The sequence below is a fragment of the Alligator sinensis genome, unplaced genomic scaffold (genome assembly GCF_000455745.1).
Source record: "Alligator sinensis unplaced genomic scaffold, ASM45574v1 scaffold8_1, whole genome shotgun sequence".
NCBI lineage: Eukaryota > Metazoa > Chordata > Crocodylia > Alligatoridae > Alligator > Alligator sinensis.
Genome location: NW_005842568.1, coordinates 1,017,460 through 1,017,781, shown reverse-complemented (window position 1 = coordinate 1,017,781; position 322 = coordinate 1,017,460). Strand labels below are relative to the sequence as shown.

Below are 322 nucleotides of genomic sequence, written 5' to 3'. Positions count from 1 at the left end.
GGCTCCGGCGCCGTGGCTTGGGCATGCCCTGGTACCCGGCCTGTGGGGGCTCCCTGCCTTCGTGGGCCGGGCAGGGGGCCTGGGGCCCCGGGGGTGGGGGTTGAGACCCAGCCCTGGGGAGCCATGTGCCCCGTCCCACGTGGCTCACGGCATGGCCCACAGGTTGACTTCGGCTTCGCCAAGGAGCTGGCACGGGGCGAGAAGACGTACTCGTTCTGCGGGACCCCTGAGTACCTGGCGCCCGAGATCCTGCGCCACGAGGGCCACGACTTCGCCGTCGACTTCTGGATGCTGGGCGTGCTCGTCTTCGAGATGCTCGTGG

At 70.8% G+C, this 322-nt stretch overlaps 1 protein-coding gene across 1 annotated transcript in view; it reads left to right on the top strand.

The window, feature by feature from the left end:
* The window catches only part of LOC102372581 (cGMP-dependent protein kinase egl-4-like), a 6,832-nt gene that overhangs the window by 5,295 nt on the left and 1,215 nt on the right, over positions 1-322 (top strand). The window contains exon 11 of the mRNA XM_025214123.1: positions 3-322. Within this exon, the coding sequence (XP_025069908.1) occupies positions 3-322 (320 nt within the window). The remainder of the gene's footprint in view (positions 1-2) is intronic.